The sequence below is a fragment of the Psammomys obesus genome, unplaced genomic scaffold, assembly GCF_907164565.1.
Source record: "Psammomys obesus unplaced genomic scaffold, mPsaObe1.curated_primary_1811, whole genome shotgun sequence".
Lineage (NCBI taxonomy): Eukaryota > Metazoa > Chordata > Mammalia > Rodentia > Muridae > Psammomys > Psammomys obesus.
The window spans coordinates 925,509-952,902 of NW_026592509.1; the positions used below are offsets into that span (position 1 = coordinate 925,509).

The following is a 27,394-nucleotide window of genomic DNA, read 5'->3' on the forward strand; positions in this document are numbered from 1 at the left end:
TGTGCCCCTCCCCTGGGCCGGCCTGATAGACACCTGGCACTAGCGGGAGGCGCGGCAGACGCTGCGCACCTGGCCCCGACGCCCGGCTCGCTCCTGCCCTGCCCGCCATGGACGGGCCACGGCCCCTGGCCCTGTGGGGCTCATTTAAGGACACTATCTCCGAAATGAGGTGAGGCGGCTTGCCAGGGCCAGGGGAGGGAGGGGACCGGCGGTAGCCAGGGAGGGACCCTCACTGGATTCAGCCTCTCTTGCGCTCCGGTTGTTCCGTCTTGGGGCGGGGGGGGGGGGGGCAGGGCCTCTGGTAACCTAAATTGGGTAAGGGGAACCGGGAGCCTGGTCCCCAGAAGCTGCAAAAAATTAAGGTTGCTGGATCAGCTGAATCTCGTCTGTGCCAACTCCATTTGGGAGACATCACAGAGCGTGTGATGCTCACAGGGGGGAAAGGGGTCTGGGACGCCAAGAGGGCTGAGAGAGATTAGGGCCGACCTCTCTCCTCGTGAAGGCAGTGTGCATAGTTCCTCTGTCCCTGAAGAGGAGTCAGGCACTCGGAGCACCCACTTACCAGATGGAGAAACTGAGGTTGGGCAGGAAAGTGTCCTGATTACAAAACCCCCAAGCCTTTGGGAGCCTTTCCACACCCCTCCCTTTGCTTCACGTCTCATCTGAGTAAACCAAAATCCCGGGCTTCTGGCCTCACCATCAACCCTGGTGTCTTACCTCCTCCCCTGCCCTCCCACGACCCTCTGGTACCCTGCGCTGTAAGGAGGGGGACAGCTAAGCCCTGTTTCCTCCCCGGTTGCTTCACTCCAATATGGTACTGTTCCAAGTCCTCCCTTCCCCTGCCTCAGCCAAGAACCAGGGTGTGGAGAGGCATAGAGGAACCCAGGCTCTGGGGACCAGGTGGTTGAGTCCTGCTTGCTGTGTGAGCTGGACAAGCTTCCCAGCATCCCTGGTTGAACATTCTCTTCTCTGGCCTCTCTTCAACCCTCCCCCAATCTGGCACCTTTCTCTGAGCTCCTGCCCAACTGTGCCACCAAGTCTCTGGAATGACTGTTCTCTGAAATCGACATCACTTGCTCTCTCAGCACCTCAGTATTGTCACCCTGGATGGAGGCTTCAGTTCTTCCGCCTGTGGTCCTCACAGCCCTGCTCTCCACTTCCCCTGGGGTCTCCGAGGCCTGTCAGTCCCCACAGCACACCTGGCTCGTCATCCCCTCCAGAGCCGTCCCAGCCTCCCCAACCCCAGAGGTCCAGAGCTGCCTCACCAGTCCTGACAGCCACACTATGACTCCAGCACCCAGGCCCCTCCTGGCCCCACCCCTACCTCCACCACTCTCCTCCTCTATGGCATTCCATTCACCCACGACTTCGGGTTCCCTGGTCACACCCCACTCTTCTCTGCCACAGTACCTTTGCACATCCAGTTTTTTCTTTTGTAGAGACTCCAGAAAGGTTCATTTCTAAATCCCATGTCCACCACTTTCTCCTGCTTTAGCATCTTCTGTGGCTTCCCAGGGCCCAGGGCAATGGCCTCCAAAGATGTTTTAAGGTTTAGAATTGTTTTGTTCACAAAGAATTTCCAGAGCTAGGAAAGGACGGATCTGGTCTGAGGTGGAAGCCATCTGGCCCTGTCATCTACTCCCCACACCCCGGTGCCCCTCTTTCTCCGATCATGTGAGCAATTGTGCCTTCCCTCTTCCTTCACTGGTGGCCACAACCCACCTCTGGACCAGTGTGCTTTGCTTGCCCTCTCTCCTGGCCACCTCTGCTCTCTCTTTTATTGACCAAATGCTTCTTGGGGTTAGAGATGTAATTGTGAATTTCAAACCTTGGCTGTTTGGGGCTCCTGGAGGGGACTGGGGGTGACAGACCCATAGAATGCAGATTGCTATGATCCATCTTCAGCTCTATCCTGTCCCGGGCCTGTCAGGAGATCAGAACAAGGGCCAAGAATGAATGAAGTGAAGTGAGATTAGGAAACCTTTGATCTTGGAGTGAGTCAGGCCTGCAGGAGGGGCCGGGTGTGGGGGGCAGAGGGCATCCCATCCACACAATCCCATTGGGCAAAGGGCAGCACCTCATCCCACCACGCCCCAGAGGAGCAACAAATGATTCCATTTTTAATCCTCCAAAGCATGAGCAGGTGAGCCAATAGCTTTTCTAGATTATGGGTCATGTGACAACACAAACTATCCGGGATTTAATTTGTCCGGTATTTAATTTAACGCTTTAGGACAATCAGCAAGGGGCAGCCCTTGCAAGGCTCTAAATAGTGGGGTTGGCTGCGAGTGTCTCTTTGTGAACGCATTTCTCACAGCCTCACGTGGATCTGGAGGACTGTGAAGGACAGAATAGGCCTGGAGGCATGACTTAGCCTAAGTGCTTGCCTAGCGTGAACCCTTGCACCACAGCAACCAGGGATCCCGGTGCTCTGGAGATGGGGTGAGAAGATGAAGAGGTCAAGATCATCCTTGGCTACATAGTGAGCTCAAGGCCAGACTGGGCTACATGAGGACCTTGTCTTTAAAAAGCAAAAAACAAAAAAAGGTGGCTGGGCTATGGAGTCAGAAGCCTTTAGTCCCAGCATTCAGGAGACAGAGGCAAGCAGATCTCTGTGAGTTCAAGGGCAGCCTGGTCTACAGAGTGAACTTCAGGAGAGCCAGGCTACACAGAGAAACCCTGCTTTGAAAAACCAATGAGTGAATGAGAGAAGAGAGAGAGAGAGAGAGAGGTTAAGAGGGTTGCCTAAAGTCATCCACATGCAATTAACCTCAGAAAGCAAAAGGTCTCCTGCCCTGGATTTGGGTATGAGCAAGGTTGGAAGGAACGAAGCTGGAAGGACATAGTCCTCCCTAGCCAGGAGGCTCAGTGAGCACTCCCCAGGGAGTTCCACACATCCTATGGGGAAGGTGTAAGGCAGAGAATTGCACCCAGCAATCAGGTGCTCGATTTTTCCCTGGTGCTGGATGGTGAACCCTGGGCCCCACACACCCTACACCAAGTGACCTACTGCTGAGCCTCGCCCCCAGCCTCTGGGAGGGGGCTACTGCTGAGCTGTGCCCCCAGCCTTCTCTTTACAAAATTCTTACTGTTTGTTGTTTCTCTGTTTGTGCACTTGCATGGGCTTGTGAATGTCACACACTTTGAAGGTCAGAGGGTAACTTTATGGAGTTAGTTCGCTCCTTGCATCATGTTGTCCCCAGGATGGAGTTCAAGTCATCAGACTTTGACGCAAGTACACACAGCCACTCCGGCCATCTCTTTGCTTTTTATCTGGGGGCATAGTCTTGCTAAATTTTCCAGGCTGGCCTTGAACATGGGATCCTCTTGCCCCTGCCTCTTGAACAGTTGGCCCGTCAGGCCTTCAGGCCTTCCAGGCGGTTTCTAGTCTCCAGTTTTCAGCTTGGCATTGGCAAGCTCTCACACACCGCTCACTCAGGAGGAAACTGGGATCCAACAGAGTGGCTTCAACACTGAGCCAACAATGTAGCAGGTAGCAGGGAGAGCGCAGGGCCCAGGAGGCGGGACCAGGCACCCTGAGCTCGAGCTCAAACTGGAGCTGAAAAGTGGGTGACACCTGGGTCCTTCCGCCCCATCCCCCATCCGGAAGACAGCTGTCATTTCTCAGGAGGACTACGAGGGGGAGGGGCTATGTGTTTTCTTCAAACACTGATTTATTCATGTGTTTCTGTGTGTGTGTGTGTGTGTGTGTGTGTGTGTGTGTGTGTGTGTGTGTGCACTTTCTCTCTCTCTTTTTTTAAACATTTATTCCTTTTTTTTGGAGCAGAGATCCTTTTTTAAATATTTATATTTACTTTATGTACATTGATATTTTGTTTGCATGTGTGAGGGGGTCCGATCCCCTGGAACAGGAGTTATAGACAGTTGTGAGCTGCCATGTAGGTGCTGGGAATTGAACCCATGTCCTTCAGAAGAGCAGACAGTGCTCTTAACCACTGAGCCATCTCTCTAGCCCCAGTGTGCACTTTCAAACACTGAACCATTCTCCAGCCCCGGTTCTTGGCTTCTGAGACAGGGTCTTATTCTAGAGCCCAGGCTGGTCTTGAACTTACAGCAATTTTCCTGCCTCAGCCTCTCAAGTGCTGGGAAATAACAGGCGTGAGTTACCATTCTTAGCTGGTTTAGGGGTTCTATTTCATTTTTCCTACTTCCTTCTCCGAATGCCAGGGAGCCCTCTTGAGCCAGGAAATGGAGGACAGGTGGAGAAGGAGACACTAAGAGCTGCTGAGAACACAGCCCGGGCAGGCCTGGTCCAATGCTGTGCGCACACCCTGGACGGCCCGCTCCTGTGGACGGCCCGCTCCTGTGCGGGACGCCCACTGGCCCGTCCTTTCCTCTCTTTTTCTCTCTTTGGTCTTCTGTGTGTATTTCAGGATGTGATGTGGGCCCTATGTGTGCTGGTGTGCTCCCCTGTGTGTGTATGTAAAGACTGAGGTTGGCAGCTTTCACGGGTTTTTATCAGACTTTTTTTTCTTTTTTTTTTTGAGACAGGGTTTCTCTGTGCAGCCCTGGCTGTCCTGTACTCACTCTGTAGACCAGGCTGGCCTCAAACTCACAGAGGTCTGCCTGCCTCTGCCTCCCTGAGTGCTGGGGCTATAGGCACTTGCCACCATGCCCGGCATGTTTGACATTTTTTATTTGTGTGTGTGTGTGTGTGTGTGTGTGTGTGTGTGTGTGTGTGTACAAGTGCCATGTTTGTGCAAGTGCCGTAGGACGCCAGAAGGGAGCACCAGATCCCCTGTAGAGGAGTTACAGGGAGTCTGACCTGACAGAGGTTCTCGGATCCAAACTTGTGTCCTTTGCAGGAGCGCCAAGAGCTTTGCACTGCTCAACGTCTCTCTAGCTCCTCTACCTTATTTTTCTGAGACAGTCTCACACAGGAACCGGAGTTCTGCGTTTATACTGCATGGGTCAGTCAGAGTCCGGGATCTGCCTCTCTGCCCCCCAGAGCACTGACACACACACCTCAGCACTGACACAGACACACATCTCAGCAGTGTATAGACACATACCCGAGTAGGGGCTGAGGTCCAATCTTAGGTACTCAGGCTGGCACAGAAAGTGTTTTGGCCTCTGGACCGTCTCCTCAGCTCTAACCCTCTTCACTCTCTTGCTGCAGTGGGTGGGAGGAAGCCCAGGGCTTCTTGCCTGTCACATCGCTGAGCCACACCCCACCCCTACTGAGGGATTCTAGGCAGGTGCCTTGCCACTGGGCCCTGCCTACAGTCCATCACTGGGAAATTCCGGTCAGTGCCTCTATCATGAAGCCCCCAGATAAATGTCTCCTTCAGGCCACAACTAAAATGAGTAGAAGAGGGCTTACAGTTTATCTTGGCATATAGGAAGTGGAGGCAGGAGGATTGCTGCAAGCCTGAGGGTGGCCTGGGTTAAAAAAGAGACCCTGTCTCAAACAAAACAAAACCCTAAAATATAAACTAGAGTTGTTTCTTTCCCACTCTAGGCCTGAACTGTGTCCGGTGACCAGTTGGGCAGCTGCCCTGCCCGGGGAGGGATTCCATTTGCATTGTGAATTCATGGTGCTCACAGCTCACAGGGCTCAAAGGCCCTGGCTGTTCCCAGCCTGCTCACTGAGCTTCTTACCGCCAGGACTGACATTAAGTCAGTAGCAGATGGGAAAGACTCAGAGCTTCTCCCCCGTCCCTGTGGTCACCTTTCAAATACCCGGGAGCCACCCGTGGCTGGAGGCTGCAGCATGGGCCAGTGTACTTCGTCCATGTGAGGTTCAGGCCAGCAGAGGCACTCAGGAAGGGTTTAGTAGATGGGGAAGTATATCAGAGACAAGTGGGAAGAGCTGCAGGCAAGAGGCCACCCAGAGACCTGGTGTGGCAGAGCGTGAAACAGTCAGGGACAGACTGAGCCTGATGCGAGAAGGCGGGTAGGCCCCACAGGCCCTTCAGGGAGACTGATGGCCTGGACGAGGAGCCGGGGGACTTCTCCACACCTCCCAGCCTCTGCCCTCACTTCTCAAATGGGCCAACAGCGTGAGGGTTGTACTTGGAAGTCTAAGGGAGGTGTTCTGTGTGGTCAATCCGCTAGAGGTTAAAACACTGTTTAAAATTTTGTTTTGCTTTGTTTTATTCCGAGACAGGGTCTGTGGCACAGGCTGGCCTCCTGCCTTAGTCTCCTGTGTGACCAGATTCATGCTGTTCCACATTGTGTCAGAAATGGTGCACCTTACATTCTGGAATTTGTACTGATCCCTTCCACACGGCTTCTTTCACAAACTGAGGACGAGGCAGCTGCCTTTCCCCGAGCGAAACCAGACAGATACCAGGGAACAGCTTCGAGGGTGACATTCTAGAAAGCCCAAGGCCAGTCTCATTCAGTCTGAGAGGGGCTTGTCACACAGCAGCGCTGTCGGGGTTGGTAGGCAGGGCACCACACAGCCCGGGGTCCTGCCTCCTGAGCAAGGCTGGCACAGGGCCTCCGCTTGTCAAAACCCACAGGATGTCATGATTCAGAATGAAAGTGCTTTTTAAAGAACAAGAATGGAAAATTGTGTATGTCCGTATGTATGTGTGTGTGTGTGTTGCTATTTCATGTGTAGGGTGTTTTGTATGTCTGTACACCATGTGTGCCTGGTACCTATGGAGGGTGTCCGATCCCATGGAACTGGAGTTGCAGGAGGTTGTGAGCCACCGTGTGGGCACTGGGAATTGAACCTGGGTCCCCTGGAAGAACAGCCAGCACTCTTAACCCCTGAGCTGTTTCTCTACCCTGGAAGAAAGCTTTTCAATTAAAAATGAGAAAATGACAGGAGTGAGTGGGGTTTTCTTTACATCACTCAGTGGCGGAGCTCTTGCCTGGAATCCCCCAGTGAGGCCCCGGGGTGCAGCTCCATGGCAGAGCTCTGGCTTCACAGGAACCAGGCCCTGAATTCAATTCTACTCTTGCCAAGGGGAAGGGGGTTGAGATGGTGTAGATGGACCTAAGAGTCTTCATGATATACTCACCAGGCAGCAGACAAGATGGAGGGTGTGAGGTTTGAGAGTTGCCGGGAGTGAGAGCAAGAGGAGTCCCAGGGCGCACACACCGCAAACACACACACACAGCACACACACGCGCACACACACACACACACACACACACACACACACACACACACGTATATACGCACACACGCACACACATACCATGTCCAATGCACCACACATAAATACACACACAAGCATGCACACACACGTCTGAAATAGAAGATGACCTTTCAGAATATTCTAAGACTTGAAGAATAGTAAAATAAAGTCCAGGCGTGATTGTGATTCGTAGGGCGTCATTTACAGGACTTTGTTTTCCTTCTGTTCGGCTACGATGGGCTCACGTACTTGAGACTCCTGCTGTGTTTGGTAAAGGCAATTCCAGTGTGTTTAACAGTGTAATTCCTGTAGGCGGCCAGCAACTCCCTAAGTCATGTGTGGGAACAAGGCTGGAAAGCTCAGGAAAAGCTTGCGCAGGGCACTCTGATACAATAAACAGGCTTACACCATGGCGAAGACCCCTTGTATGCTAGGAGTATGGCAGCCTAGTCAGGTTCCTTCCCAAATTCTATCTCGTCATTACTGGTATATAATGTATATATGTATGCATATATATATGTATATGTATAATATATATAGTTAGGATGGTATGCGCACAGGTACAAATGCACACACAGGCACACCACAAATGCACGGACGCACGTCCCTTTCCTGAAGCCCAAACGAAGATGACCTTCACAGTTGGTCACTCTTGAATACATGACATGGTTTCGGGTGTGTGTGTGACTCACGGCCAGGCACGTTTACAGCCTGAACACACTTGTCTGGAGTAGCACTGGGAAGCTAACCCAGGACTTTTTGCCAGACCAACGCTCTACCGGCAGCACGAGCCGTCCCTCCTTTTACTTTTTGTTTTCCTTTGTTGTCATAATTTGTTTTTGTTTGTTTAGATTTTTGTTTGTTTTGTTTTGTTTTTGGTCACAGGGTTTCTCTGTGTAGCCCTGGCTGTCCTGGACTCACTTTGTAGATCAGGCTGGCCTCGAACTCACAGACTACCTTGGCCTCCCAAGTGCTGGGATTAAAGGCGTGCACCTCCATGGAACTCACAGAGATCCACCTGTCTCTGCCTCCCAAGTGCTGGGATTAAAGATGAGCGCCACCACGCCAGGCTCCTCTTTTTGTTTTGTTTCGCCATGGGGTCTCACTGAATCTCCCAGGTTGACCTTGAAATCAAGATTCTCCTACCTCGGTTTCTCAGGTGCTGGGATGACAGGCCTGTCCCAACAGCTTCATGCATTTTAACCTGAGGCACACACACACAGCACAGCTTCTGACCCCACACATTCCAGGCTGATGAAGCTCACTTTGTTCCCAGCTTCTTTATGGCAGATGCTTGTATACAGTAAACTTCAGAAATATGAAGGAAGGTACTGGAGGGTGCTGTCAGGATGGAAACACCCCAAGCATGGGGACACGCCTTTGATCTTGGCATTCAGGAGACAGAGGCAGACTGATCTCTGAGTTCCAGGCCAGTCTGGAGTACAATCAAGTTCCAGGACAGCAAGGGCTACACATAGAAACCCTGTCTCAAACAGACAAACAAACAAACAAACAATAACCCCCCCCCAAATGAAACATGTTTTTGTGATGGGATGGTTCGAGCGTTTTGCTGAGGACTCATTTCCTCCCTCTCTGGTTCTTCAGTGCCACAGTCAAGACCCTGTGTCCTTCCCTGGGTGCTTTGTCAAGGTCATCTGTGTATCCCCACATCTCAGGTGGGGACATGCTTGCCTGTTCATCTAAGCAATACGATGAATGTTGCCCCTCACCCTACTCCTCCTGCTTCTCAAAGGTAGAACTCAATCCCAGTTCCCTTGCTGTAGGGGAAGAAGCCATGAATGAAGGGAGTGCAGAAAGAAAATAGTCGCTAAGTAGTAAGTGGTGGCTAAACCATAAACAAGGTGGGAAACTGGGTGGCGGTGCTGCCTGGGCGGGAGCCGGCCATGCCTCACAGACACGCTGGGAATGACTCTCCAGCGAGGTTAAGCCTGTAGATTTTCCCCGGCTCTGGCTAAAGCGTGAGTCATCCTGCCCAGTGTGGTTGGGGATGCTGGCGCAGATGCCCTCCACGTAGAGGCAAGCTCCAAGGGGAGCAGGGAGTGAGGAAGGGCATCCTGGCAGGCAAAGCCTAGCTGGCTGGGCCTTGCTGTACACCCTGGCCATGGTGTAACCGAAGCTGGCTCAGGCTGGGGTTGTGAGCTGACCCCAGCGTGAATCAGCAGAAGAGCCTGGCAGCTGTGACAGTGGGGGCTGGTTGAGCTAGGGCTACAGTCTGCCCAGATGCCAGAGTCCACACAGTCTCCTTCCGAGACCCCACAGCCACTTCCTTGCTCCCTAAGGAGTTTCCTCACATCACCTCCTCAGAGGGGGTGCACTCTGACCTCCTGTGACCAAATGGAAATGTCCCAGTCCAGACCTCCCTGTCTGAGATCAAGCCCACTTCCTCCCCCCTCCCTCTTCCCCTTCTCTCTCCACCTCCTCCCTCTCCTCTCCTCTTTCTCATCTTCTTCCTTCTTTTCCACTTTCTATAAGACATGATCAGGATGTGTAGCTCAGGCTGGTCTTAAACTTGCAAAATCCTCCTGTCTCAGACCCACATAGCATCACTTCCTGATATTTATAATAGCATCATTGGGAACTGGCTGGATCAATCCCAAGGACAGACGCTGCCATTGAGATCCTCAGTGCTCTTAGGGCCCCTGGCCCTTGGCCAGGGCTCATGAAACATCAGTGGGTGAGTGACAGACTGGCCACCCTCCACTGAAGGAGCCTGACCGTGTGTTTGGGCGTGTCACACGCTCCCAGGCCGTAGGGTAGTGGCCTGGTGTGACCTTCTCAAATATCCTGGGGGACAAGAGAGGTGCGGGCCACCACTGGAGTAATGGCTGTGAAGGGTTTATCCGAATGAGTCTCCTTAACAGACACCAGCATGGGCTCGGGGTTAGTTGCCTGGCATTCGTGAGGCCCCGGATTCAACAGCACCACATAGACCTGGTGCACTTCTGTAATCCCTGCACTGAGGAGCCTACAGGAGAAGGATAGCTAGGAATTCTTTTTTCAGTTTTTGTTTGGCTTGGTTTGGTTTGGTTTTGGAGACAGGGTTTCTCTGTGTAGCTCTGGCTGTCCTGAACTTGATCTGTAGAGCAGGCTGGCCTGGAACTCACAGAGGTCCATCTGCCTGTGTCTTCCGAGTGCTGGGATTGAAGGTGTGTGCCACCCGGTTTAGAAGGACGTTTTCATCTGCTGTGCCCTGCTGCTTCTTTGAGAGCGTGTGTGTGTGTGTGTGTGTGTGTGTGTGTGTGTGTGTGTCACACCAGAACTTACTATTTAATGCAGTGGCGTGTGCTCACAGGTCAGAGGACTCACAGGGCTCAGGTCTCTCCCTGCAGGCTCTGGGGATTGGACTCAAGTCATTAGGCCTGGCAGGAAGTGGCTTTCCCTGCTGAGCCATCTTGCCAACTATCTCTGCCTTCTTTTGAGACAGGTTTTCTCACTGAACCAAGACTGTTGATTAGCGTAGGCTGTTTGGCAGTGAACTCCAGGGACGGACCTCTAGGTCCTAAGGACCTCTAGGACCCAGTACCTAGTGCTGGGATCCCAGGTACATATGGCAATGGTCCCACCAAGGGCTTTATGTCTCTGCTGGTCATCAAAACAACTCCGCATGCTTGTGTGGCAAGCAATTTGCCAAATATTTTGTTTCTCTTGAACATATGTTATAGCAAGAGGAAGCAATCCTGTTTTACGAGCTTTGGGTGCATTATAACTCGTCCGAGTGTGTTAACACTGATCAGCTTGTAATGGACTGGATGCCCTACAGCCAGGGCATCTCTGAGCAGCATGGGTCAATTTTGTGTCTTCCTAACTTGTTGGGTTCAGATCACTCTGCCCTCCATGGCTGTGTAATGTCAGCCAGGGGTCAGCAAGGCATTGCTGAGTGGATTCACAAGGTCGGGGAGTGGAGGCTGTGTGGCAAAAATCCCTTTCCTTCAGCGGACACTGATGAAGCTCTCTCCCCATTGCAGGCAGTGCTGGGAATATCTTGGAGACATTAACAAAAAAGACAGACCAAAAACAAACAGTTGTTGAGGCTGGAGAGATGGCTCAGCAGTTGGGAGCACTGGCTGCTCTTGCAGAGGACCTTGGTTCAATTCTCAGCACCCACATGGCAGTGCACAACCTGTCTGTAACTCCAGTTCGGGGTGAGGGGTGTCTAGCACCCTCTTCTGGCCTCTTCAGGCACTGCATGTGATGCACAGACACACATGAAAGCAAAAACATCCATACATTAAGTAAGTTAACCTAAAGAAAAAATTTCACTGTTGAAAGCCCCTGGACAAGGAAGGTAGCCAGAATATATGACTTGTTCACTTCCACTTAGGAAATCTGGAACCCTAAGCACCCCAAAATCTAAACCGTTTTTAGTGCCAGTGTAGCAGCACTAGTAGAAGGCTGTGTGCCTGACCTCATGGAACCAGTCAGACCAAACATGGAGGACTGAAAACGCTGTGTGGAATGTCTTTGGGGCTGTGAAAGGAGTGTGGGAAGCTTCTGTAAACCGGAATTTAGACTCTGCTCGTTTCCCAAGGCGTCCAATGTGTGCATGCGGCTGTTCCAAAACACACATGCCTCACGGGGTTCTCTCAGAGCCCCACATCTTGGGTAAGATGAGACTATATGCAGCCAGAGCTGTGTGAACAGAACAACTCAGAAGGGAACCAGTGTGCCTGTTGGGAGTGGGGCAGCTGGCTGGAGGAGGTTCAGTGACATCACGGTATGTTCCACACAGGGAGGGCAAGAGCCTGTGGAGGAATCGGCGATAAGGGCACAGCCTGTGTGAAGCCCTGGAGCAGGACTGATCCGTGTGGGAGGGCGAGCCAGGCCAGTGTGTGAGCCAACAGAGGCCCAGAGGGACAGGGCAGATGGGGGTGCCTCATGGGTTCTCACAATGCTGTGGCTACTGCTGTCGGTAGGACAGTGCCTCGGGTCCGAGCGTGGGAAGGGCAGAAGCGCCTGGTCCTAGGCGGGTCCTCGACTGCTGGGAAGAACCACTGTAGGGGCCCTTGGTGGGGGCGGGATTATAAACATGATGGCTGTGGCAGGCTACAGTACAGGTGACGGTGGCTTTTCTTTCTTCCATCTGTCTCCCAACCTGTCCAACTTCAGCTCTTCTTCCTTCTCCACTGCAGGGGCTGAGCTGGCTGCCGTCAGCAGACGAGCCCTCATCACTAGCAGTTCTAATATGGAGACACATCTGTGGCTAATGCCGCATGGAATGGGGAAAACACAAGATATAAAACCCAAAGAGGCTGTGTGACCCTAGGGACACAGGAGTTAGAGAGATACTGCAGAGGGGAGAGGCCAGATGGAGGCCGGGCTGACTTAAGGTGGGGATGAGGAGGGAGTGGGAGGGCTCTTGGAGTCTCAGAGTTCCACACTCTGGCTGGTGAAGTCCTGGTGTACCCAGGGCTGAAGGCACAGGCAAGGGAAGGGATGCAAGCACTCTGGGACTTTCATTGTCTGTCCTTCATTCAGTCATTCCTTCTTTTGTTCATTTGATTATTCATTCACTCATTCTTCTATTCATTCTCATATTTATTTCTGCTTTGATTCATTTTCTCACCCATTCATTCTTTCATCCTCTCATTCATATATTCGGCCTTCCATTCTCCTTCATTCATTTATCACCCATTTTCTCTCTCACTCATTCATTTGCTCACTTGTGACTTGAGTGCCAGCAGCCTTGAGCCCTTGCTGCTTGGCCTCTCAGGATGTGAGCTGCATTCAGAGATTTTTTTTTTTTTAACTGGTGGAGCAGGGGCCCATGTAATATTAACTTTTATTTGCCTGATTTAATTGTTGTCTCCAAGGCTAACTGCCTCCATCTGCTAACCTAGGCCTAGTTCTGGAACCTTTTAGCCTCCGTACAATCTTATCTAGGCCTAGAATGTTTTTAGCCTCTGAGACTTACTGCTGAATAACCCCACTCTTTCTCGTTCTTTCTGAACTCTGGCTGGCCGGTTCAACCCAGCTGTTCTAGCTCAAACTCCTCTCCAAGCTGACCGATTTAATCTGACTTCTCCCGGTTTCTCACTGCATAGCTCTGCTCAGCCCCAAACTAATTCTCGAAATCTGTTCTAATCTCCTGGCTCCTTCTCATCCTCTAGCTCATTCTGTCTTCACCTGTGTCTGGCTTGTTCTCTCTTCGACCTCTCTCTGTAAAACTCTCCTGATACAATCTGCCTCTGAACTCCACAAACTGAACTACCATGACCTCAGCTCCACTGCACTGCCTCTCAATGCCCCGAGCCAACGAACTGACTGAACAGAACTAACTCAGAGATCTGCATGTCTCCGTCTCCTGAGTGCTGGGATTACAGCCGCGTGCCACCATGCCTGGACCTAAGCTTTTCTTTACCTAAAACTTGCTCTATAGCAGGCTGGCCTTGAATTTAAAGATCTGCTTGTCTCTGTCTCCTGGACTAAAGGCGTGTCTGTATTCCAGCCTGATCTAGGTCTTTGGATGTGATCTTTTGCCAGAGCAGCCACGTTCTGAGTTCCCATTCCTCTATAGGCCCGGTGCCCACATTCACTTACCTACTCATCTACGGACTGTTTCAGGGTGCCTAAGGGCATGATATCCTTCCCTGAAAGGTGACTCAGTTTCCCTCTCCTGTAATGGGAAAGAAATAGTTCTCTCAAGGAGCTGCTGAGATCAAAGAGTAAATCATACCTGAGGCTACTGAGTATCTCTCAAGAGCCCAGTACTTAAGATTCACAAACCCTTATAATCCTCAGTAAGACTGAAGGCTTGAAGCAGTGCCTCTTGCTGTGTGCTTGTGACACCTGAGGAAACTGAGGCTCAAATAGGCAAGGCAGGTTAGGCTTTGCCCTGGGCAGGCACCCATCAGCTAATCTGCCCGGTAACTGTCAACTTCATTGCTCCCGCCTGCTGAGCCAGATCTTCCTGGTCACTGCTGATATCACGAAGTCTACCCGCAGTCTCAGCCTATGGAAAAGTGATAAGACTACTGAACAAATGAAGTATCTAAGGGATTTACAACTTACTGAGGGCAGGTTGCACCGGAGTGCTGGTCCCTGCTGTGTGAAATGGTTGTTTTTTAGCTAGCTCAAGGTGATGGGATGTGAGCTTCAAACCAGGCCCCACACTTACCCCTCACAGTCCTCCTGCAGTCCTTCCTCGTGAAAATTTAACCAACTTCAATATGACACGTTCACGTGAGACAGAGTCCGTAGCACTAAGTGTGACGAGGGGGAAGCTGTTAGCCCATGCGTAAGCCAGACACCCCAGGCTCAGAGAGCTGCCCACAGTGTGACTCACGCATGCTTTATCCTCCGTGTTTCTGAGTTTCACCTGTGTGTTCAGAACCAGACTCTCATCATCAACACCATCATTGTTGTTGCTGTTGGGATGGAGCCCAGGGCCTAGTGACATGCCACAGCCGTGCCCTCCCCTCGCTGGTAGATTCTAGGCAACCAAAACCCCAGCCCCTCACTAGGGGATTTTACATTTCAAAGTTCCTACTTTCTTTCTTTTAGAGATATATTTTATTGGTATGTGTGTGTGTGTGTGTGTGTGTGTGTGTGTGTGTGTGTGTCTGTCTGTCTGTATGTATGTATGTATGTATGTATGTATGGGTGCTCATAAATGCTAGTAGAGAGCACCAGATTCCCTGAAACTGAAGGCATTTGTGAGCTACGTCATGCAGGTCCTAGATCCGAACTTGGGTCCTCTAAAATAACTGAGCCATCTCTCCAGCCCCTGCTCTTTGGGGGTGGGAGTTGAGACAGGGTTTCTCTGTGTGGCCCTGGCTGTCCTGGAACTCTCTCTGTAGGCCAACCAGGCTGGTCTCAAACTCAGAGAGCCACCTGCCTCTGCCTCCTGAGTGCTGGGATTAAAGGTGCGTGTTGCCGTCTCCTGGCGTCTCCTTTCTCTTTGAGCCTGGGTCTCTGTGTACTTTTGAACTTGGCCTTTAGATTTCAGTCCTCCTGCCTCTACCTCCTGAGTCTTGGGAATGGCTTGGTCCACTGGTCTCCCTCAAAGTGAGGTGTTCTAAGAATAGTTGGTGACATCTGCAGTTCTGCCCACCCTAGCCTCCCTGGGTCTCCTGTTCCTTCCATACTGAGAAGGACAGAGATGGGGGAGTGGATCAGCCAGGGCCACATGCAGAGGGCTTTAGTGGGGCACTGATGGTTCCTACACAGTGGTGGAGTGTGGGGCTTGCTTCCTGAGAAAAGGCGACATGCATCCAGGGACAGAAGCCAGGACACTGTATCCATGTCTGAGGATACTCAGTCCTGCCAGCAGAAGGTGCAACGCAGATGTTGCTGCCAGAACAGCAGATGTAGCTGTTCTTAGGAGCTGTTAGTGGGAGCTTGTTCTTCAGAGTGAGGCAGTATGCTGTGGTTTCTTTTTTCCCTCAAAACATGAATCCAAGGGTCGTAGCTCGGTGGCAAGACAATGGGCTAATGTGCCAGCACTAAAGGCTCAACTTCACTAAAAAATTATTACACAAAACATCTGTCCTAGATGAGCCTGGTGTCCCAGATCTGTCATCCTAGTTCTTAGGAGATTGAGACACAAGAATCAAAACCAGCCGGAAGAACTAAGCGAGACCCTGTCTTAACACCCTAAAAGAGGTTTGTGGGCGTGGCTCCGTGGTAGAGCGCCTGCCTAGAATCCCCCTGCGCGGTGCTGGTAGGACAGTTCCTGAACCGTTCTGGAAGCCCTAGGTTCAGTCTTCTCTTTGGAAACCCGGTTTCGTGGCTGCGTAAGCGCGTCACGGCTTTAGGAAAAGCAGCCGGATCGTTTTAGCTTCTCGGTGAGTCACTGCGGGTTTTCACGTGGGCTCTGCAGCGTGCGGCGTGGGCGGGGCACCTGCCACCTTTGGCTTGAGTTCCTCTTTCGCAAAACAGCCTGGTGATGCGGTGTCGCCCTCCAGGGTTGGGATGCGGAATAAACATCCCAATAGGGAGGGTACTTGAGCTTCACTCTGTAGCCATGAAGTACCCAGCCTCCTGCCAGCTGCGTGGCTCTGGGCAGTCACTCCCGCCCTCTGTGCCCAGCTTCCTATACCCAGAATATGAAGATAATAAACATGACATCATGGGATTGTTGTGGCGACGCTGAAGCCGACCCACTTTTCAGATGGACACACGCAGAAGGACACGCCACGGCAGGGTGCCAGCAGAAGAGCCCTGAGACTTGCTGCCACCTCCTTGCTCTTCCTTACATGGGTCCTCCCCCCTCTTACAGCCAGAAGCTGTCGGGTGAATACTTCAGGTACAAAGGCATTCTCTTCCCAGTCGGCATGTACTCACCCGAGAGCCTCAGCCTGGCCGAGAACACTGACAACGTTCGGGATGAGGACATCTTCATTGTCACCTACCCCAAATCAGGTATGTGTGGTGCCAGCCTGGGCTCAGGGGAGGACAGGAGGGGGAAGGGGGAGCCTGCTCCGAGTATCTGAAACTCACACCTTCCTTTGAACGGTCCCCTAAGTCCCTGCTCCAGGTAGACTCGGGAAGCCTGGCTAACATTCCGCTCCCCTTGCCCCAGCCACAGATGCCAGTATCCGCAGACCTCCCCTGTCCCTTCCGCCCTGGCAGCCTTCAGTGGCACCAGCCACTGTGTGATTTGGTGGGTACTTTCTTTCCATGTAGCTCGGGCTGGCTTTGAACCCCCAGTCCTCCTGCCTCAGAGTCTCAGGTTCTGGGATGGCAGGTGTGTGCCACCAGGCACAGCACCGCTGATTAAATCTCTGCTTCCTCGCTGGAAGGCTTATCTGGGTTTCCCCTGGGAGCTTTGTCTGCCTTGGCCAGTGTATTCTCTGAGCCCAGACCCCTGCCTGCTGCTGTTTGTGGAGGAAGTTTCTCCTCTCCATTGCATCTGGACTCACATGCACAATGTGGCTCAGCTGGCACAGATAAGGAAAGCCTGTTCTGCCATTCTTTTCGTTGCTGTGAAAAAACACCCAGACCAACAGCAACCTGGAAAGAAAGGGCCTGTGTGGCTTACATTCCCAGGCCACCATCCACCATGCAGGGAAGTCTGGCCAGGAATTGAAGCAGAAATCAGACAGGACGCTGCTGACTGGCTTGCTCCCCATGGCTTTCTCAGCTAACTCTTTATAAAACCCAGATCCAGGACTGAAGAGATGGCTCAGAGATTAAGAGCACTGGCTATTCTGCCAAAGGTCCTGAGTTCAATTCCCAGCAACCACATGGTGGCTCACAACCATCTATAGTGAGATCTTGTGCCCTCTTCTGGCGTGCAGGTGTACAAGCAGAATACTGCATAAGTAATACATAAAATAAATCTTCAAACAAACAAAACCCAAAAAACAAAAACCCTAACCTCCTGTTCAGTTCAGTGTCCTGGGCCCTTCTATAGCAATCAAGAATATGCCTGTGGGGGCTGGAGAGATGGCTCAGAGGTTAAGAGCACTGGATGCTCTTCTAGAGATCCTGAGTTCAATTCCCAGCAACCACATGGTGGCTCACAGCCATCTATAATGAGATCTGGTGCCCTCTTCTGGCATCCAGGTGTACATGCAGACAGAACACTGCATACATAATAAAGAAAATTATTTAAAAAAAAACTGTGGTGGCATATGCCTTTAATCTAAGCACTAAGGAGGTAGGGCATGTGAGTTTGAGGTCAGCCTGGTCTATGTAGCAAATTCCAGGCTGGCCAGGGCTACAGATCTATGACAGACGAGCTGCATTAAGTGAGAGATGAGGGCATCTGTGTAATAATTACAGTTTGTTTGGAGAAAGAACAAGCATTGGGGGTTGATGACTGTCGCAATTTAAATGTTTCCAAATAGAACTCAAAACGGTTAGGTAGGTGAGGTCTGCATTGCACAGAGAGGGCAAACTCACCGGAAAAGGGCTTCCGGTGAGGGAGTAACCCCACCCTCTGCAGGGAAATGAACGCCAGGCAGCTGTGAATTGGGGAGCGGGACTTCTCCGCTCCTGTCTACAGGTTCAGGTGCCCCAGAAGCGGTGAGGCCTCCTGGTGCAGGATTCTTGTCTTTGTGTGTTCCTCTGCCAAGCTCATGCTGGGATGACACGCTCCAGACAAGTGTGCTCCTCTGGCGCCCTCTGTTGGTGGTTGAGACCTGAGAACGCCAGCTAGGGAGAACCTTCTGCCCAGGAGCCACAGGGCAGCCTTGGACTCCTGCTCAGGGACAGGGCTCCTTGCTCAAACATGGCATTCACATAAGAGATGAGCTGGGCCTGGTGGCAGAGGCCTGCTGTCTTTGCTAGGCCAGAGTCAGGAAGGAGAACACCAGGGCTATTGTGGACAGTTTAATGTGATCTTAATGTGTTTCATGACAAAACATAAAAAGAAACAAGCTATAGCTCAGCAGTAGAGCCCCTGCCTAGAAGCCCCCAGTGAGGGGCTGGGGTGTGGCTCAGTCATTGAGCCCCTGCCTAGCATTTCTGAAATCCCCAACTCAATCCCTCTTACCACAGACAAACAAACAGAAAAACAAACAAAAGACAAAACAAAACAAACAAAAAAAGCACAAAAATATTTGGCCAGGTGTAGTGGCTTTAATCCAGCACCCAGGAGGCAGAGGCAGGTAGACATCTGTGAACTTGGGGCCAGCTCAGTTTGCATAGTGAATCCCAGGACAGCCGAACTATGTAGTAAGACCCTGTCTCAAAAACAACAACAAAAACAATTCATCAATTAAGGGCGATGAAGTGTCTCAGCAGGTAAATGCACTTGCGGTCAGGGATGACAACTTGAATGTGAGAACCCACACGCCTGTAATCCCAGCACTTGGGCGGAGAGGTGGACAGACCTCTGAGTTTGAGGCCAGTGAGTCCAGGACAGCCAGGGCTACACAGAGAAACCTCTCAAGAAACAAAAGAACAATCAAAGACAGCCATCTGCATGCAGCTACACTACAGCACTTTCTGGGGCTCTGGGACTGGATGAGGGGCTCTGTGACTGGATGAGGGGCCCTGTGACTGGATGAGGGGCTCTGTGACTGGATAATGGGCCCTGTGACTGAATGAGGGGCTCCCACTTTGTCCTCTCTGGGGCTCTGTGACTGGATGAGGGGCCCTGTGACTAGATGAGGGGCCCTGTGACTGGATGAGGGGCTACCACCTTGTCCTCTCTGGGGCTCTGTGACTGGATGAGGGGCCCTGTGACTGGATGAGGGGCTCCCGCCTTGTCCTCTCTGGGGCTCTGTGACTGGATGAGGGGCCCTGTGACTGGATGAGGGGCCCTGTGACTGGATGAGGGGCTACCGCCTTGTCCTTGAGCTGAAGTCTGTCATGCAGAGGAAGCAGAAGGGATTGTACACAGCGGATACCACCCTGTCCACACCGAACACACCCAGGGTCTCCAGGAGCAGCCAACACTAGGGCAGAGCCAGAGCTCTCCTAGGGCTGGAGTTACAGGTGGCTACTTTCATCTTATGCATGCGTGTTTCACGCACATGTGTCTGTGCATTATATGGCCAGAAAAGAGCCTGAACACACCCCCTTGTCACAGCTTGTGTGTGTGTGTACCACAGCAGAGGTGGAGGTCAGAGGACAACTTGGTGGAAGCTGCCTTTTCTTCGTTTTATAAATACTGACTTAAGGGGATGAAGAGATGGTTCAGTGGTTACAAGCACATTTTGCTCTTCCAGAGGACCCAGTTCCCGTCCCCAGCACCCACATGGCAGCAGCTTACACCACCTGTAACTCCAGCTCCAGGGGATCCCCTCCTCTCAGTGGCCTTGGCAGACTCCCTCATGCATGTGCACAGATCTACGTACGGAAAGATAGGAATATATAATTAAAAATAGAAATATTTTAAAATGTAATTTTAAAAATTTTATGTGGACAGATGTTTCACATGCATTTTGTCTGTGCATCAATGAGTGTTTCACATGCATTTTGTCTGTGCATCAATGAGTGTTTCACATGCATTTTGTCTGTGCACCGTGTGCATGCATTGCCCACAGAGACCAGAAAAGGGCTTCACCTCCCCTGAAATGGAGTTACAGGTGGTTGTGAGTTGCCATGCAGGGAATTGAACCTGGGTCCTCTACATGAGCAGCCAGTTCCCTCATGCACTGAGCCATCTCTCCAGCCCCTGTATCTCCGCCACTGTTCTGTTGCTGTGAGGAGACACCATGAAGAGAAAGCATCAAATGGGGTTTAGTCTGTTATCCTCCTCGTAGCAGGGAACATGGTGATGGCAGCTTTGGCAGCTGAGAGTCCTGCATGCCGACCCTCAGGTGGCAGGGAGACAGAGTACCTGTGGGCCTGGCTTGGGCCCGTGGACCTTCGAAGCTCAGCCCTGGTGACTCACCTCTACTCCTAGCTCACCTTCCTGTTCTCCTGGTAGGTACCAACTGGATGATTGAGATCCTCTGCTTAATCCTGAAAGATGGGGATCCCTCATGGATCCGCTCTGAGCCCATCTGGCAACGTGCGCCCTGGTGCGAGACGGTCATCAGTGCCTTCAGCCTGCTGGAGCGGCCCAGCCCCCGCCTCATGAGCTCGCACCTCCCTGTCCAGCTCTTCACGAAGGCCTTCTTCCGCTCCAACGCCAAGGTGAGTCGGCTAGGCCAGGTGTAAGTATGACTAAGTAGCTGCGTGGTGAATGCACGCTTGAACATGTGGCTCTTTTAAAGGGGAGGGGCTCTAGGCTGCGTGTGCTCGTGTGTGGCTGTCATTTCAGTACTGCAGAGCTGACACGGGAGAGTGTTGGGATTTCCAGGTCATCCTAAGCTACAGAATAAGACCCTGTCAAAAAACAAAAACAAAAACAAAACAAAAAAAAAAAAAAAACCAAGCAAGCCAACACAAAAGGCCAGGCGATGGTGGTGCACGCCTTTAATCCCAGAGCTTGGGGGGAGGGCGGGCAGAGGCAGACAGGTCTACAGAGGCCAGCCTGGTCTACAGAGTGAGTTCCGGGACAGCAGGGCTACACAGAGAAATCCTCCCTTCTCAAAACACACAAAAGCAAAACAAAACAAAATCAAACCTGACAGAGGTGCTCAGGAAGCAAGCAGGTAGGAAGGCAGAGCAGTAGCCTGGCATGCAAAGCCAGGGCTATGTCCCCAGTGCCACATAAACTAGGCATGGTAATACACACTTGTTTTGTCTTGTTTAGCCCTGGCTGTCCTGGAACTTGATCTGTAGACCAGGCTAGCCTAGAACTCACAGAGATCCTCCTGCCTCTGCCTCCCAAATGCTGAGGTCAGCCCAGCTGACTAAATACTTGTAATCAGAGTACTCAGGAAGTAGAAGCAGGGAAGACCATCCTTGGCTAAACAGCAAGTTCAAGACCAGCCTGGAAACAAAACAAAAGCAGGGTGGTCCAAGCAGATCTCAGGAAGAGTTATCAGCAGCTGGGTAGAGGGGAGAGAGATGCAAAAGCCCTGGGGTGAGTGAGGTGAGTCTGTGGTGCAAAGGAGATCCTTGTGGCTAAAGCCCCATAAGCCAAAGGAAGAGGGGTAGGCACAAGGTCAGAGACAGCGACAAGTCGAGAGCTGTGGAGCCTCCTGATGGGAGGGCTTGCGAAGAGCAAGGCAGACTGCCTGGGGGGCTGGGTCCTACTGTACCTGACACCTTCTCCCCTCCCCACTGTCCACAGGTCATTTACTTGGGCCGTAACCCCCGGGATATCGTGGTCTCCCTCTATCACTACTCTAAGATTGCAGGGCAACTGAAAGACCCTGGTACACCTGACCAGTTCCTTCAGGATTTCCTCAAAGGAGAAGGTGAGGCCTGGAAGAGGAGAGTCAGGAGGGAGACACAAAAGGAGAGACAGAGATGGGGAGAGAGGCAGGCTAGCAGAGACAGACACAGCAACCAGGAGAGAGACAGACAGACGGAGAGGCAGAGAGCAGAGATATGGTCCCTTCTCTGCTTGTCAGAGGGATGGATCGTGGCAGGGAGTAGACCACACAGACAGGAGCTGGCTAGGGTGGGGAGGGTCTCTGGCGCTGGCAGAAGGTGCCAGCCAGCCAGCACGGGGTGGCTTCTGCACGCTGGTCCTGAGCGCCATGCGCCCCTCACACGCCTTCCACTGCATGCAGTGCAGTTTGGCTCCTGGTTTGACCACATCAAAGGCTGGATCCGGATGCGGAATCGGGAGAACTTTCTGTTCATCACCTACGAGGAGCTGCAGCAGGTCGGTGTGGTGTCTTCCCGTGGCCCTCCTCCTGCACTGGTAGGAAGCTGGCTACCAGTTCATGTACTGGGAAAACAAGGCTTATGGAGGCCTGGGGGTGGGAAGTGGGTGACCAATCAAGTCAAGATTAGACGGGATGGTCACATAGACACCAGAGGAAAAGCAAGCAGTCAGTGCAAAGGCCCTGAGAAAGAGCTTCCTCCTCTCCCTCCTCCTCCTCTTCTTCCTCCTCTTCCTTCTCTTCCTCCCCTCTTCTCCCACCTCCCTCCCTCCTTTTCACCATCACTTTCTCTGAGTCTCATGTACCCCAAGTACCTGAGGGTGATTGAACTTCTAATTCTCCTGTTTCTGACTCCTGAGATTAAAGGAGTTTGCCCACCACTGGTTTATGCAGAGCTTGGGATCAAACCCAGGCCTTTGTGCATGCTAAGCCAGCTCTCAGTGTGTTCCCAGCCCCAGGTGTATAGTCCTGGCTGGCCCCATTCCTGACACAGCCTCTCCAAGTGCTGCTATTATAGGCACATTCCACAGCTGTCACCCGTTTCAGGTCTGGGGGCCTGAACCCACAGCCTTGTGCACATTAGGCTAGTGCTCTACAAATGAGCCCCAACCCCAGGTCCTCAATGGGAGAGTCCAGGCAAGAGTCCTGCGGCCTTGGCCTTCACTTGTTTGTTACTTATTTGGTTTTGTTATTGTTTTTTGTTTGTTTGTTTGTTTCTGAGACAGGGTTTCTCTGTATAGCTTTGGCTGTCCTAGACTCACTGAGGTTGGCCTTGAACTCACAGAAATCCACCTGCCTTTGCCTGCAGAGAGCTGGGATTAAAGGCCTGCACCACCATGCTTGCCTACTTTTTTTTTTTTTTTTTCTCGACACAGGGTTTCTCTGTGTAGCCTTGGCTGTCTGGGGCTTGCTTCGTAGACCAGCCTGGCCTTGAACTCACTGCCTCTGCCTCCCTGAGTGCTGGGATTACAGGTGTGTGCCACCTCTCCCACTTCATTTTTTTTTTTTTAAGATAGGGTCTCACAGGGGCTGGAGAGATGGCTCAGAGGTTGAGAGCACTGTCTGCTCTTCCAAAGGTCCTGAGTTCAATTCCCAGCAACCGCATGGTGGCTCACAACCACCTATGATGACATCTGGTGCCCTCTTCTGGCTTGCAGGCACAATACAGATAAAACATTGTATACATAATAAAAATTAGTTGAAAAAAAAAAGATAGTGTCTCACTAAGTTTCCTAGCTGGCAGAGAACTTTCACTTCTTCAGTCTCCAGAGTGACTGTGATAACAGGCTTGTGTCACCAGGTTAGGGTGGTGCACTTTGGAGATGCTTTTTGTAGTCTTAGAATTAAAAGCTAGTCCACAAAGCGCACAGAGACCCCCCCCCCACACACACACACACACACACACACCGAACCTGTGAAGGTCCCTGAGCACAGCTGGGGAGTGTGCCTGGCCCTGGTGCCCTGTGCGCACACCCAGACAGCCTTGTCTCCGTGTGTGGAGTGAGAAAGACTAGCTAGGGCTGAGATGAGCTTATCAGACTCCTTCCAAGGAGAGCCAATGCCTGCCACCTGCCGCCAGCCCCAGTGAGAGCCTGCTGCAGCTGTTCCAGGGGAGGGCGACACAGGGGAGGCAGAGGTGGCCAGATCTTGGCCAGTCTAGTCTACAGAGGGCGTTCCAGGACAGCCCGAGCTACATAGTGAGACCTTGCCTCAAAAACATTAATAATAATAATATAGTAATAGTAATAATAAATAGGAAGGCTGGAGAGATGGCTCAGTAGTTAAGAGCACTGGCTACTGTGACAGAGGACTGGATTTGTTTCCTAGCACTCACATGGCAGCTCACAGTTGGCTGTAACTCTAGTTCTAAGGGATTTCATGGCCTCCTCTGGCCTCTGTGGGCCACAATGGTACATACATACCTGCAGGTAAAATGCTCTTACACATAATTTTTTAAAAAAGTTTAAAAGAGTTGGCAAATTGACTCAGAAGGGTAAAGTCACTTGCTAGAAAGCCTGACAACCTGAGGTCAGTCCCCAGTGTGGAAGGAGAGAGCTTGCTCCTGCCAGTTGTCCTCTGACCTCCACATTCGCACATAAACAGAGCAAACCCACGAACGAATGTAATAAAGCATCTAAAAGCATCTTATACATAGTCATTTAAAAGAGCAATAGCTCACCCATGTTGAGTTGTAAAAACCACAACTTCTTAGGTTCTCCTTGTTTAGAGGAGAGAACGGGAGCTTTAGCACTCTAGAGTGGTTGGTCACTTGCTAAGGCCTATAGCAATTCCTGCAGCCCCCGTATGGATTTCCTCTGATGGAAAGGTCTGGAAAAGGTTTTGATACCTTGTCTCCCTCCCTACACCCCAGCAGGTTTTATTCTCCAAACCGAAAACTGGGCCATGGAGCCAAGCACAGCTTCTGAGCCACTCCTGGGGTGTGCGGCACCACCCGTATGCGTGTTTCTGGGACAGGCCTGTGGCTCTGAGAATAAAAAGTTATGAAACCAGGAATGACCTGGAAAAACAGGCTGTGAGGCTATGTACTGACCAGCTCTTCAGGGTGCTGTCCGCCATAGCCAGCCGTGAGGTTGACAGCACCCCAGCAGCTTGGGGGCCTGAGCCTGGGCTTCCCAGCTGTGCGCCTCTCAACAAGTAGCTTATCTCTCAACCTCTGTTTGCCAACTAGGGTGTGACGTTTCTTGCAAAGCTGACAGCAGGATCCGCACAAATATGAATGAGGGCTTGGATCACAGCTTGGAACTCCAGGGACTTGAGCCAAGTATCATGAGGAAGGTGGCAACTGAATTTATCAGTGGCAAAGGGCATGTCAAGAAATCTTGTGCCAAGACCTGGAGGGAGGAAAGCATGGTGTGAGAAGGAGAGGTTCACACCAAACTACTCTTTTTTTTTTTTTTTTTAATTTCATGCGCATTTGTGTTTTGCCTACATGTATATCTGTGGGTGTCAGATCTTGGAGTTACAGACGGTTGTGAGCTGCCATGTGGGTGCTGGGAATTAAACTCCAGTCCTCCGGAAGAGCAGTTGGTGCTCTCAGCTGCTGAGCCATCTTTCCAGCCCACCAACCCACTCTTAAAGCTAGGAAACTCTGCCTAGGCCTGCTGCATGTCCTCGGGAACCACTGCATCGAGCGAGCCAGAGAAGGGCTGGCAGAGTTGAGAGGGAAGGAGGCTGAAGGCAGGCAGGCTGGGAATGGGGCCGCAGATGTGAGGGTCAGTCTGCAGGGAGGGGTTAAGATCTGCGCTAGGATGGGGCATCGGGGACACAGAGCTGAGGACAGGAAGGACAGGATGATGACAGGTAGCTGGGCTGAGGCAGACTGGGAAGGCTAGGCCCCGAGACCACTGCTGGGGTTCAGAAGAGAGCAGAGCAGCCCCACTCAGAGCCTGTGCCTCTGACATACAGCGGGGTTCTCTGTAAGTTGCTGAGCTGACATCTGCCAACCTACACTCTCCCCCTCCTGCAGAACCCTCTAGAACCCTGGAGACAGGGAGGTCCAACATTTTGGCTTGGAGGAAGAAAAACTGAGGCAAAGAGTCAGGAACTGCCAGACGCAGTGGCACAGGCCTTGCGCTCAAGGAGGCAGAGGTGGGCAGATCCCCCCATGAGTTCGAGGCCAGCCTGGTCTACAAAGTCAGTCCAGGACAGCCAAGGCTACACAGAGAAACCCTGTCTCAAAAAAACAAAAAGTCAGGAACCCCTCCAGGCCACGCAAAGAGGTTCCCACTCCACTGACGGCTCGCTCCTCCTCCCACCCCAGGATTTGCGAGGCTCTGTGAAACACCTCTGTGAGTTCCTGGGCCGGCCACTGGGCGAAGAGGCCCTGAATTCTGTGGTGGCTCACTCAACTTTTGGTGCCATGAAGGCCAATGCCATGTCTAACTTCACTCTGCTGCCAGACAGCCTGCTGGACCACCGCCAGGGGACGTTCCTGCGCAAAGGTACCACTGTGTGTCACCAGCGGGGTTGGGGACACCTAGACCTGTCTTCACTGTGAGCAGGTGGTCTGGCGCTCCAGGTGACTGCCTGCTGGCCTGCCTCCATCTGGGCCTCTCTCTCTCATCCTGAGTTGGCCAAAGCTGGGCTCCGACAACGAGGCTGAAGTCCCAGTGCAGAATAATTGTGTGGTGGGGCTGGTGGGCGGTGAGGCTTGCCTATCCAACCAGCTGGAGCCGAGGTCTGCCTGGGCTGCTACAGACTCTTTCTGTAAACAAAGCTGGACAGCTACGACAAACCAGGAATCCCAGGCTGTCTGTACCGCCATGGGATTTCATGTTCTAAATTCCACATATTGGGAACGGGGTTACCTAGGTGTGTTGACCCCCTTCTGGGAGCCTCCTGACCTCATCAGAGGTGACAGGACACGAAGCTAAAATCCAACAGCTATTCGAAAGAGCCCTCTCCACACAGGCCAGGGGTGGGCCTCTAGCAGTCACAGTGACATGAGGGACCAGCCGTTGATTGCATGCTTGTGAGATACCTTGCTAAGACAGCTCACTGGCTGTGGGGACCTCAAGCTGGTCCATTCATGCACAGCCTCCAGGCTGCCTGGCTGGGCTGCTCTGCATCAAGTCACAAGAGTGCTGGAGGCCGTGTTGCATGTCTGAGGGATACAAGGGTGAGAGCCCTGTGCTGCCAGAGGCAGCTCCCAGAGGTGCAAAGGGGTCTTTGGGTGCTGGGGGGGGTGAGTCCTGGGAAAATATCTGGAAGGTTAGAGGTCAAAGGACAGGGCTAGCATGGGGTCACCTAAGTGTAAGGGAAAGAGGCCGTAAGCATGGGGCCTCTGGCCAGCTGACAGAGTGGGTTGGTCATGATGAGGGAGACTGAAGGTGCATCTTCACAAGGCTGAGGAGAGGAAGAGGACATCCCAGCAGCTCTCCAGCAGTCTCTCCCTCTGTCCCTTCCAGGCATCAGTGGTGACTGGAAGAACCACTTCACCGTGGCGCAGAGTGAGGCTTTCGACCACGTCTACCGGGAGCAAATGCGGGGCCAGCCGAGCTTCCCCTGGGACAAGTCCACAGAGGACACCGGCTCTGATGAGGAGCCTGACCCTGAGCCCAGCCCCAGCCCAGCCTCTAATGACCTGAGCCCAGGATCCTCAAAATAAACTTGTCACTCCAA

The 27,394-nt window shown here is 52.2% G+C and overlaps 1 protein-coding gene across 1 annotated transcript; it reads left to right on the plus strand.

Annotated features, from left to right (window-relative positions):
• The first annotated feature begins 33 nt into the window (after nucleotides 1-33).
• Sult2b1 (sulfotransferase family 2B member 1) lies at nucleotides 34-27,394 on the plus strand. The gene is made up of 7 exons (XM_055613629.1): nucleotides 34-169; nucleotides 16,354-16,496; nucleotides 20,458-20,666; nucleotides 21,712-21,838; nucleotides 22,157-22,251; nucleotides 26,034-26,214; nucleotides 27,181-27,394. Exons 1-7 carry the CDS (start codon nucleotides 108-110, stop codon nucleotides 27,378-27,380), a joined length of 1,017 nt encoding a protein of 338 aa, XP_055469604.1. The 5' UTR covers nucleotides 34-107; the 3' UTR covers nucleotides 27,381-27,394.

Excerpts from the sequence above, each read along its gene's own strand:
- Sult2b1 (XM_055613629.1), top strand. The coding sequence starts at position 108 with ATGGACGGGCCACGGCCCCTGGCCCTGTGGGGCTCATTTAAGGACACT. Across the intron at positions 16,497-20,457 it reads TGTCACCTACCCCAAATCAG|GTACCAACTGGATGATTGAG; the intron begins GTATGTGTGGTG and ends TTCTCCTGGTAG. Across the intron at positions 20,667-21,711 it reads TCTTCCGCTCCAACGCCAAG|GTCATTTACTTGGGCCGTAA; the intron begins GTGAGTCGGCTA and ends CACTGTCCACAG.